Source organism: Myotis davidii, unplaced genomic scaffold (genome assembly GCF_000327345.1).
Source record: "Myotis davidii unplaced genomic scaffold, ASM32734v1 scaffold59, whole genome shotgun sequence".
In the NCBI taxonomy this organism is placed as follows: domain Eukaryota; kingdom Metazoa; phylum Chordata; class Mammalia; order Chiroptera; family Vespertilionidae; genus Myotis; species Myotis davidii.
Genome location: NW_006293001.1, coordinates 8,520,625 through 8,531,546, shown reverse-complemented (window position 1 = coordinate 8,531,546; position 10,922 = coordinate 8,520,625). Strand labels below are relative to the sequence as shown.

The 10,922-nt window shown below is 40.1% G+C and overlaps 1 protein-coding gene across 1 annotated transcript in view; it reads right to left on the bottom strand.

Annotated features, from left to right (window-relative positions):
• The window catches only part of DHRS9 (dehydrogenase/reductase (SDR family) member 9), a 26,685-nt gene that overhangs the window by 6,056 nt on the left and 9,707 nt on the right, over window positions 1-10,922 (bottom strand). The window contains exons 2-4 of the mRNA XM_015565781.1: window positions 8,438-8,813; window positions 7,045-7,303; window positions 3,452-3,619 (exon numbers count right to left, since the gene is read on the bottom strand). Of these exons, the coding sequence (XP_015421267.1) occupies window positions 3,452-3,619; window positions 7,045-7,303; window positions 8,438-8,756 (746 nt within the window). The 5' untranslated portion in view covers window positions 8,757-8,813. The remainder of the gene's footprint in view (window positions 1-3,451; window positions 3,620-7,044; window positions 7,304-8,437; window positions 8,814-10,922) is intronic.

Genomic DNA, 10,922 nt, shown 5'->3' with positions numbered 1-10,922 from the left:
GCCTAAGACCATCCTGCATATCAGATATTTACATTATGATTCCTAACAGTAGCAAAGTTACAGTTATGAAGTAGCAACGAAAATAATTTTATGGTTGGGGGTCACCACAACATGAGGAACTGTATTAAAGGTTCGTAGCATTAGGAAGGTTGAGAACCGCTGCTCTAGGCCGTTGGCTCTCAAAATTGAGTGGGTAGCAGAATTCCCTGGAGGGCATGTTAAGGCCCAGATCGGTGGGTCCCACCTGCAGCAGGTGTAAGGTGGGGCCCAAGAATTTGCATTTCTATCAAGTTTCCAGGTGATGCTGATGGCACTGGTCCAGAGACCAAACTCGGAGAGGCACTACTTTAAAGCAACAAGGGAAACAACGTCATAAAGTATATGAGGCTCCTGAGCCCAGGGAGTTATGGGTTTGATTTTGGGTGTGTTTCGAGGGAGTCCCATGTTTACAGGAAATGTGGGAATGCATGTGCACTTAAGCATGTGTGTGCGTGCACTCATGTGTCATGTGCTTCTGTAATCCAGTGAAGAAATAGAGAATCATCGCTCCAAAGCCCTGACTCAGGAAGCTGAAGAGTTCCACCTTCTCAGGTGAGTGAAGTGTTTGAGTAATGAGCTAAGACACTTTTGAAGAGGCTGGTGTGTCATCAAGGGATTGGTAATGACTTGGAACATTCCTCCTGTGCTCTTTTTGTTGTTGTTGTTGTAGTTGTTAATCCTCACCCAAGGATATTTTTCCATTGTTTTATAGAAAGAGTGGAAGGTATGGGGAGAGTAGAGAGGGGAACATCGATGTGAGAAAGACACATGGATTGGTTGCCTCCCACATGCAATCTGGGCCAGGGATCAAGCCTTCAACTGACTGGAATCAAACCCAGGACCCTTTAGTCTGTTGATGCTCTATCCATTGAGCCAAACCAGCTAGGGCCCCCTGTGCTCTTAAAACATACCTGAAGTCCTGGCTGGTTTGGCTTAGTGGATAGAGCATCGGCCAAGGGACTGAGGGGTCCCAGGTTTAATTCTGGTCAAGGGCACATGATCAGGTTGCGGGTTTGGTCATCAGTGGGACCTGCAGGAGGCAGCCGATAGATGATTCTCTCTCATCATTGATGTACCTCTCTCCCTCTCTCTTCCTTTCTGAAATAATAAAAATATTTTAAAAGAAAAAAAAATACGTGAGTTGTGTCTTCTCAAAAGAAAACTATTATTTTAAATCTTCCTTTCAACTTCAGGCCCCAGTAGCCACAAGTTGATCAAAGAATCTAAATGAGGTTACCTAATAAGCCTTAGTGGCTATTTTAAACTTCTATTACTCCAGCTTGGGAAACGAAGAAAGGTGAGGTTAAGTTTGTGGTCTACTTCGGAACAGTGAGTCTGGCTGATCTCCAAAACCTGACTTGGAAAACTCTAAAAAGAACAATCAGTGTAACATTGGGCTCAAAGCCACATGGTACTTCTGAGACAGGACATTTGAACCAGGGGCTAGTGTAAACATAATTTTGAGATGGAAGTTGGTGATATACTTATCGGCATTTATAAAGTATCAATGTTAGTATCAAATGGAGAGAACGCTTTTGAAAGAGCATTTTGTTTCTGAATCTACTTAGAACCTTCAGAGTTGGTGAGTGAGGAATAGTATTTAACGGCAGAGGTTTTAAATCTATAGTGACATGTCAGCACTGGGAGGTTTGTCAGACCAGAAGTTATAGTTGATATTTAGGGTGTCCCCCAATGATGTATATATTTATATTAACAACTGATAATTCACTTAATTTTCACTCCTTTTCAGATTTAACTGACTTGAAATAATGGGTGAAGCCAGACTAAACTTTGAACAAAGAAAATTTATCCTAAAGTGCTGCTAGACTTTTTTTTTATGGGGATACATAAAAGATGAAGTTTATGGTACAAAACTCAAAGAATCAAGGCAACAGTCGAAGAATCAAGGACACATAAATACTGAACAAAATGATTCTTGATGTTTGCCATTCCATTGCTTCGCGTTATCAGTGATGGCTGGATCAGAATGGTCATTAGTTTGAAAACAGGCATTGACAAAAAAATTATTCATTTCTGCAGATTATTTTAAATTTTGAAAATGAACTGTATGGTAATAAACACTGACTTTATAATAATTAAAAGTGCATATTCATTTTTTGGGGGACAGCCTGTATATGTGTATATGTTTGCATCTGTGTGTGCGTGTGTGTGTATGTGTGTATGTGTAGTGGGTGGGGTGATTGAGGGAGTCAGTCATTCTAAAAACCTCCCTAGGTGGATCTGCCTTGGTCTTTGCTCCACCTTGTGAACTACTGGCCTTGAACCTTACCACAGTTGGCTGTTTTACCAAGCCCATTGAGGGAGAGGCTGGATTGCAGCTTGGAGGAATAGAGTGACACAAAGTTAGGTGGGGCAGGGCCAGGAAATTTGAGGTGGAGGCGCAATCCTGATACAGGAACTTCAACCAGCTCCTTAATGCCTGTTGACATTATAGTGTGGTACAAAGTCAGGCTACCTGTGTTCAAATCTAGTACTTCCACTTATAACTCTGCAACTTCGGGCAACTTACTTCTCTGTTTCTATAAAATTAAGATGGTATCTATTTCATAAGGTTTATTTGGGCATTTTATTTATTTACTTTTTATTTAAGCATTTTAAATGAAAGTTCATATAAAGTTCTTGTAGTGGGGACAAGTACACTTTATTATTTCTCCATCCCTGACTCAGTCTCTGGACTTAGTTACTTCTTCTATCTCCACTCCCTGTGCATTCCTTCTCCAGAAAGTTTTTACCCAAATAATTCCTTCCTGTACTTTGGGCTTTATTCAAACCTGACCTGTCCCATAAAGATTTCTCAGCCACTATTTTTTTTTCCTTGGTCTGAATTCCTTGGGCAATTAGAGACCACACCATATAGCAAGCACCCTTCTGGAATATAGGGTTATGTCTAAGAGGTAAAGGATTGATTTTCTTTATGCTGTACAGTCTCATTGTTTTACAGTCTCTCTTGGTTACTTTTTGTTTTCAACTAGATTATAAGCTAGTTAAGGGTCAGAGTCTAAGTCTTTATATTTTGGGACCTCCATAAATCCTGGAACAATGTTAAGTGATTGATTGGTAGAGGAGTTTGGGTAGAGGTGAAGACCAGGAGAAGTTGTATTGCCTTGGGTAGGACATTTCACCTTCCCAAGCCTCTGTTTACTATTCCTATAGTGTTGTGTGTGTTTTTGAGGGGTAAATGATACACATAATTTATAAAGTGCTCAGTATAGAACTTGGCACTTAGTAAATGCTCAGAGGATCAAGAGATGACACTGGAATTAGTAGGAATACCTGATCCATATTTAAGATCCCTGTTACTATGGAACCTCATTTTTTTATATATGTTTGAGTCTCCTGCATACTGCCTATGACAATGAATCCCAGAGGACCCTGGGTCCATCCCCAAAACTCACATTTTTCAATGTAACCTTCTCCGTATTGGTGTTTGATATCTGGAGACAGGTCCTTCCAAATGGCAAATTTCTTCTCAGCAGCCTTTACTGGATCTGATAATCCTGTTTTGAATAATCCAGGTTCGATGCAACAGACATGCACACCAAAAGCTTTCATGTCCCGTCTGAGTAAAAAACAAAGAAACCATTAATGATGTTCAGTGGAGGTTCATTTGGAAAATGCTCGTGACATTTTCTTGTGAAACTTTTCACGAGATCAGAGAATTGGGTGCATTGGACAGGAGCTTCTTGTTCTGCCCTCTCAGTTTGCGGATCTGAAGGTCAGGGTGGTGAAGTGAGGGCTGGTTTAGTGACAGAACAGGACAGGGACCTGGGTAGACCCACCCCCAGCCCAGTGTTCCCCCTGAGCCTACTCTCATTGAATTGACAAGCATTTGGGCTGAGGATAGATTTCTTTTCAGTACGTAGCATACTTTATGGTTACATTGACCGATGACTGGTCTGGCTGGACAAGTTTACCTCCATTCTAGGAACGTGAGGAGACTGCAGCATGAATGAGGATATGCTGAGGGACACAACATGACTTGACTAACCTGTTCCCTAGGCCACTCAGCAAGCTCTTTCATCATCTCACTGCAGAAAACCCAAACATATGCATTTACCAGGCAACAGGGTTTTGGTGAAATCATGGTCCCCATTTCTTTAAATCCAGTTATGTGAATAATTATTTCCTATATTTAATTTATATTTCTATCAAGAGTATATAAGGAAGTAATTATTCATTTTACAGAAGACTCTACCAACCATAAGACTTACTAAGAACTTTACCAGTAACCTTAAATTATGATTTAATTGATCTTACATTTTGCTTTCTAGTAGCACACCTATTGTTTAGTTTGAAGTATATTTTACAAAAATGCAAATTAGCTTGATTTTGAAATAGTTTGAAGGGTACATTGTTTGCATTGAAATGAAAAAGATTATTTTTCAACCTGATTGTATTTTTCTCGCCTATCTCTGATCTCCTGTGGGTTTGGAAAGTGTCAGTGCTAAAGGGGCATATGGGAAGACTTTCCTCTCCATCTACTCATGAAAATAACATCCTCCAGGGACAAATGGCTTTAAGTCATCCAACTAACCTTACCAGGTGAGTAAAACCAGTATGAAACCAGTATGTTGCTGGGCAAATACAGCTTTAAAGAGCCCCAACCCTTTCCCAATAGGACAGCTGCCCCCAAATCCTCCTGGAGCTGCCACTGGACTGTGGCCTGCATGCACAACACCATTTCCAACTCTTGTTCCATGACTTAGAAACTTATGAACACTCTCTACTGATTAATTTCAGGCATAGCCCAGCTGCGTTGCAATCCCACAAACCCTTCCGTTGAAATATCTTTTTAAAATTAAGTATGTCTCTAAGTGTACTAACGTTTTATTATGATTCTGTTGCTGAGAGAGTGGAACCAAAGGGCAACCAAGCAGACTGATGGAGGTTCTCCATGACCTTGCTACTCAAAGTGTAATCGCTCAACCAGGGGCAGCACTTGGGTGCTTGTTATAACTGCAGAAACCCAGGACCCACCCCCAGACCCACTGAATCAGACCTGCATTTGAAAAAGATCAAGGCGATTCATATGCACATGAACATTGAAGAAGCATTGTTCTGACATTGTCTTGTGTGTTTATGATTCTTTCCTGAAAGAATCAAACCTGGCAACCTGACTCCAAATGGCAAAATGGAGTTGCTCTGTCTCTATTAATCTCTGTAGAATACTCTAACCTTTTACTAGTAAGCTACACCTAGATCCATGGTGTAGATCATAACTCTAACATGTACCTGCAACTAGTTAAATAAATAAATGGTTGAATTGAAGAAAAGACTGTATGTAATTTCATCTTTTCTCTTGCTTGTCACAGCACACTCAACTGGATACTTTCCATTTGCTCCACTGTCTCCTCCACCCGGTGTCTGCTCTCCACGCTGGGGGACCTGCCTGCATTAACTATATTTTAGCTTCTGTTTGGTTCAGTCAATTGGGAGCAACAGAGGAAGAGCAGAGGAAGCAATGGGAAGAGGTTGGACAAGTTATTACTCCTGTGATGTTGACACTGGTTAATTTTATCCCTCAACTGAAGGTGACTGCCTCTATGTATCCAGGTTCTAGAAACTGCACTTTCTTCTCCCTTCAGTCTTGTGGGTAGAGATGCCCCGGCTGTCATTAAGTCCCTGGACATTACACTACCCTTTGGGATTTCACTACATGACTCCATGCTTGCCAATAGTCCTTTAAGTAAACTCTGCTCCATTTACCCAGTTTTAATGTCCTCCCTTTCCTGCCAGAAACTTGATTGATACAACCTCGTGCAATTTAGGGGCTTTGAACTGAAAGAGACAGTTTCTGGTTCCAAGTAAGACAGACTACTTCCCCTGTCTCTCCCACTGAATGTAGCGACAAAACCTGGACAGAATGCATGGAGCAGCTATTTAAGAACTCTAAAATGCAGATGTTAGTAGGCGAGGGAGGGGAGAAGACCATGTTTTGTTCAGTGCCACTGAACCACTAGAAAAATACAATAACCAAAATGAAATATTTATCTGTTGGGCTCAATAGCAGAATAAAAGTGAAGGATAGTCAGTGCACTTAAAGATAGATCATTAGAAATATCCGAACAGCAGAGAGGAAAACAATGGAAAAAGTGAAAAGAACCTAAGGGACCTGTGGGACAACCCAAAAGTCCTACCGTTTGTGTTATAGGGACTCAGAAGGAGAAGAAAGACTGGATTACAAAAAAAGTTTGAAAAAATTAATAGCTGAAAACTCCCCAAATCTGGCAAAATACATAAACCTACAGATTCAAGAAGCCCTGTAAACCTCACACATGCTTGGGGGCACTGAGTTGGGGCATTTATTTGTTAAACTGGTACTTTGTTTTGAGCTCGGGGGTTCTCTGAAAGCACACAGCCAAATGATGTGATAAGCCAACCATGTCAAACTCGTGGCCTGCAACAAATATTTTTGGGGCCCAGCCAATACAGCATATGTAAGAAACTTTTTAATAAAAATTTTGTAACTTAATTTTTACAATATCCTACATAATTATTAATAACGAACTACAACGTTCGCTAATGACTGATTTCTATAATCATGTTGCATTCATTTCCCTTATGTGCCTTACGCACAGGTGCACCATTTCTCTCCACTAATACTAGCAGCGAATAAAAATAGGTTCATTTGCATTATGCTTATTAATTTGTGCAGTTATTCAGTGTCTGGTAAGTTAATGTTCAAGAAAAAATATTAATTTTTATTAAAATGTTCTATTGTTTTATGGTAACAATTACTCATTTATTTCAGCCCTTTGTATTCAGCATGTCTCTATTGAAAAAAACCTGTGGTGTTTTTTTTTTTTTTTTGCAACGCACATAAACTTAAACCTTGTTTCCTTGGCTGGGGTTAGCCTTTGAGTTTGACATGCTTGTGATAAGCTATATATTGGGAATAATTTAAAGCACTAAGTAGAATGTCTGGTACATAATAAAAATTCAATAAATGTTAGCTGCTATTATTTCTTAATATATTTGCTTTACCTTAAGCTGTCATTGAAGGCTTCTACTGCGTATTTGGATGGTGTGTAGCCTCCTCCACCAAATGCGAGACGGCCCCCAATGCTGGAGACATTGATAACCCTCCCCCGAGCTTTTTTGACCAAGGGAAGCATATTTAAGGTCACGTCGATGAGTCCGAACAGATTCACTTCTACGGGTTCTCTGTAGTCCTTCACCGTCAGCCAGTCGGTGGGAGCCAGCACGCCGAGAACACCAGCATTATTGATCAGCCCCCAGAGACCTGGAACAGAGGAAGGAAAGGAGACGTGGTAGAAGCATCCTTAATGGAAATATAGCCTCTGCTGTTCACAATGGTGCCATTTCCTCCTCTAGTCATACTCTTGCTTTGAAATACTCTACAGTTTTGGGAAGTGACAGCAGGAAGCGTGGGAGGCTGAATTGAAATAGTTGAACTTCTGTTACTGGAAGCCAGTATCACAGTTATTCTATTTTTTGATTCTGAATGTCAAATGCTGCTACTCAGTGAGACCTTTTTGTTTTTTAATCTCAGATATAGAGTAAATTGGTCTATTTTTCTACCTTTCTAGATGTCAAGGACAGAGCATATTGATAAACTGTTTATATGGATGAAGAGCTGCATCCATCTATTTCACCTTAATTTTTGGCAAAAAATCCCATCATTCACTTGGCTTATTTATGTTGGGAAACATTTAATATGTGCAAAGGTGTTTGGAATTCAAGCTTTAAAAATTATGTGGAGTCTATCAAACCATTGTTTTTGAGGAATAGACTCTTAACTATATGATGAAGATGTGATAGAGAAAAACATTTGTGGGTTTTTTTCCCATTTGTGGGCTCATTAAATATCTTCATCCATGAGAATATTTCAAACTTCCTTCGAGCAGGTAAAAGTCCTCGAGTTCAGAATGCTGCCGCCTTCGCAGAATGAGGCCCGATGGCTCACTACTCTACCATGACTATGAAAGACACCTTTACTGAAATTCTGAGGCCGTTTTCTACGTTGGCCATTTTGCAGTGAGAAGCAGATTTCAGGTATCCAGATGACAGTTTGGGAATTGTTCCCATATTCTCCTGTAGATTTTAACCCCAAGTTCCTTTGCTGTGTATGTGGCTAGAGTAACACTTCACTGGAGAAGACAAGGAAAAGTTAAACGCCCACCCCAGTTCTACCTTCACCGGTGGGACTTAAGACTGAGGATAGCTTGAGCTGTGTTTCTCATGTACGCCCAGGGAGTATTCAGGGGCTATCCTAAGATTTCTCCAATCTTCTCCAGTGTACAGTGGGGATTTATGAGACATTTTCTTGAAAGGCCACTTAATATCCAAGCACATTTTACTAGCTTTAGTTACTTCGCAACACCCCTTCCATTCTTCCCAGCCCCACGTCATTCACCTTTTTCCCCAACGTGGTCTTTTACCCACTGGGCAGTCCTCTTGACATTCTCTGGGTCAGTCACGTCCAGAAGCACAGTGTGAAGCCTCTCGGAGGTTTCCGCCTTTAACGCCGTTGATCCCGCGTCAGTCAGACAGGCAGCAATCACGCGAAATCCTTTTTTATCAAAAGTCCTGGCCGCCAAGTTTCCAAAGCCCGAGTCACAGCCAGTAATGAAAATGTACTTATCAGCGATGCCTGCAATCGTTGGTTGTCTTTTACCAGCATAGCTCCATAGAAAACCACAAAGGACTAGGAGGGCTAACACCCATAAGAACATCGTTTTCCTGTATCCACAAGATGACTTCTTTCTTGAACAATAAAATAAGATGTTGTCCTGAGTGTACAAAATTAGAAAGAAAATTCAAATTAGGACTATCAAAGCATCAGACCCAGGATTGATGAACTTGAGGTATTTTAAGACATTTGAGTGGATACATAGTTTTTAAAACAACTCCTTTGCTTAGGAAGATGGCCATTTAAGTGCTAAACCACTTCTCTAAAGTAACACAAAAATTAACCAAGTAATAGTAAAAAATAGTAAGCGGGAGAAAAAGAAAGAGAGAGAGAGAGAGAGAGAGAGAGAGAAAGGAGAGAGAACTCTGAGACCCTTACAACTTAGTGCAGACAGTGTTGAAGTGCAAGGCCACCAATGAGTTCATTGAGAGAAGGTGAGATGAATAGGAAGAGACTGAAAGACAGATGATGGCCAAGGGTACAGAATCCTAAACCACAATCAGTAATCCTCAGATTCTGACCTCTCTGGATTCCAGCTTTCTGTGAGAAAAAAAATTTACATGTACAGAGGACAAAGTAGAGCCAATTCATACTTTAAAATTGTGAGGCTTTGACCATAGATGCAGGAGATTGACCTGGAAAACTAATTTTGTCAGGACTGGAGACAACCTCAGGCCTAAAATCAAACAGGCAGAGAGAGCCCTGGGCATAAATCACTTTAATTTTTTTTTTAAAGAAAATTGTATTATTTCATAAACACTTACTGCAGCAATTTAGAATTCTCACAATTATTTTTAGATTAAGAACAAATGTTAAAGAAACAGTACTATAGGAATTTTATAGTCTTGACCATTTAAATGTATATGCCACCTTGAAAGGTCCACTAAATATTGTACAGGGTTTGGCTACCTATAATAATAAAAGCATAATATGCTAATTAGACCAAACAGCCAAACGACCTTCTGGGAGACCTTCAGGATGAAGCTGGGGCTGTGAGGGCCAAGACCCTTGCACGAGTTTCATGCATTGGGCTCTAGTGAAATAATAGTTGTGGATGAAGGAGGCATTATCTCATTGAAAACAAGTATAATATTAATTTGGAAGTGTAATATCAAAACTATCACAGGAAAAGATTTCAGACTATCTTAGAATATAAAATTCCATATATAATACAGTGTCATTCACAAAGACAGCCAACCCTATTACTTTTACTGTGGGTAATGATGTCTGGGGAAGAGCAAGCCATCTGGTAGGAGGAAATGAATAAGAAATGTAGGGCTTTGCCTACTTGCCTCAGGTCGGTGCATCAAGGCAGCCCAGGCCTCCTACCTCACAGCTATAAGGCAGCCCAAAGGAAGATCATCAGGTCCCACCCCACAGAGGAGCAGCCCATGGCCTGTATTGGCTCTCTCTGCTTATGGAAGGAAGAGAGGCCACAGAGAACATCCCATGTGAGAAAGACCTTATTCCTTCCCCTATGGAGCCTCAGAGTTTCCTCACCTTGCCGTAGGTCCACACACACCTTTACCCTTGACCCAGAAACACCCTTAGAATCAAGAGAGGCCTTAAGTACCTCATTAAGGACAATGGATAGATAGGCCCTGAGTTCAAGTTCAGACTTCATGGATGCTTCTGGAATCATGGCTGCCCATAGACACTGTGTTCAAAAAGTACTGGCAAGGCCAAGAAATTTTATAAGTTTCGTTTGGGCTTTTTAATATATATAATGATTTTCTAGCTTTTCCTTTGAATCATTTTTTAAAATTGCTCTTTTTTTTCCAGCTTGTAAAAGTGACTTGTGCTCATGGTAAAAAATATTTAGCAAATGCAGAAAAAAAAAGAGAAAGTAATGATTATCACATTTGACTCTTAATATTTTATGGGGTTTTTTTCTAGTTTTTTTTCCTTTGCATATAAATATTCCCCACATAATAAGGATTTTAAACACACACAGAGAGATAAAATTAAACATACACACACTCATGTGCACACATACAGACAATTTTATTTCTACTGCTTTATAAGGAACAGGTCATTTCAGATGAAAAATGACTCAATGTAATGTAACTTCTTCACTTCTCAAGGAAATTTTAGGTTCTGCTTTCATTTCTGCCCCCTGACAAAAGATCTATAGCTAAAGAAAGAAAGGGTAAAAAAAAACCTGTCAATTGATAACAATTATTCAGAGGTAAATATTAAAATATGGTAG